Genomic DNA, 777 nt, shown 5'->3' on the forward strand with positions numbered 1-777 from the left:
CAGGCAGCTGATATTGTCATGGGTTTATAATCAAAGCGTTTAACTAGAAAATTCATTTAACCAATCCATTGCCCATTTGTACATTCATATTTGATCAGATATTTTTTTGATAAATCGTGAAACATTTGCTATAATATAAAAATAAATCACTGGATTAATCCATAAAATGTACGAATGGGAAGACGAAGAGGCGCATATCTGAAACACTTCCCAAATGGCAACAATGTCGCCTCCCGCCGCCGCTCCCCTTCCCCACCGCTAGTGGGGGCCCAGCTTGTTTACAGTACCCGAAAACAGACGGAGTCATACAGCCTATGGAGCAAATTTATAGTACGGCTGAGACCCTTTTCTGTTCTATTCTCAGGAGATAAAAGTCTACGAGGAAATATCTTCACATTTCACCGATACTTTCTTGTTTCCGTGCTTCATCTACATTACCTTCAACAGACTCCAGTGGAAGTTCTTGAGTTCTCGAGGATGTTTTCGTGATTCATAGTTTGTTACTGAGTTCAGAGCCATATTTTGAAACACTTCCCCCCGCACCACAACTTTCGAAATGCTTTGATTGGTGACACGGACTTTTAAGGGTGTTCAATTTAGTCCACGGAGAATAAGCGTCCTGTTTAATTGAGTCTGTGGAGAATAGGCCGCTTGTTTCATTAAGTTTATGGAGATGGTTTGCTACGAAGACAGAACGTGATAAACAGAATACGAAAATGATGATGGAGGCGGAGGATTAAATGCAGATAAAAAGGGAAAGATGACAGGAAAACAAAG

At 40.5% G+C, this 777-nt stretch overlaps 1 protein-coding gene across 1 annotated transcript in view; it reads left to right on the top strand.

Moving 5' to 3' along the window:
- Positions 1 to 496, top strand: part of LOC135094932 (cuticle protein 19-like) — a 4321-nt gene extending 3825 nt beyond the window's left edge. The window contains exon 3 of the mRNA XM_063995446.1: positions 365 to 496. Within this exon, the coding sequence (XP_063851516.1) occupies positions 365 to 496 (132 nt within the window). The remainder of the gene's footprint in view (positions 1 to 364) is intronic.
- The last annotated feature ends 281 nt before the right edge of the window (positions 497 to 777 follow it).

This window comes from Scylla paramamosain, chromosome 47, assembly GCF_035594125.1.
Source record: "Scylla paramamosain isolate STU-SP2022 chromosome 47, ASM3559412v1, whole genome shotgun sequence".
NCBI lineage: Eukaryota > Metazoa > Arthropoda > Malacostraca > Decapoda > Portunidae > Scylla > Scylla paramamosain.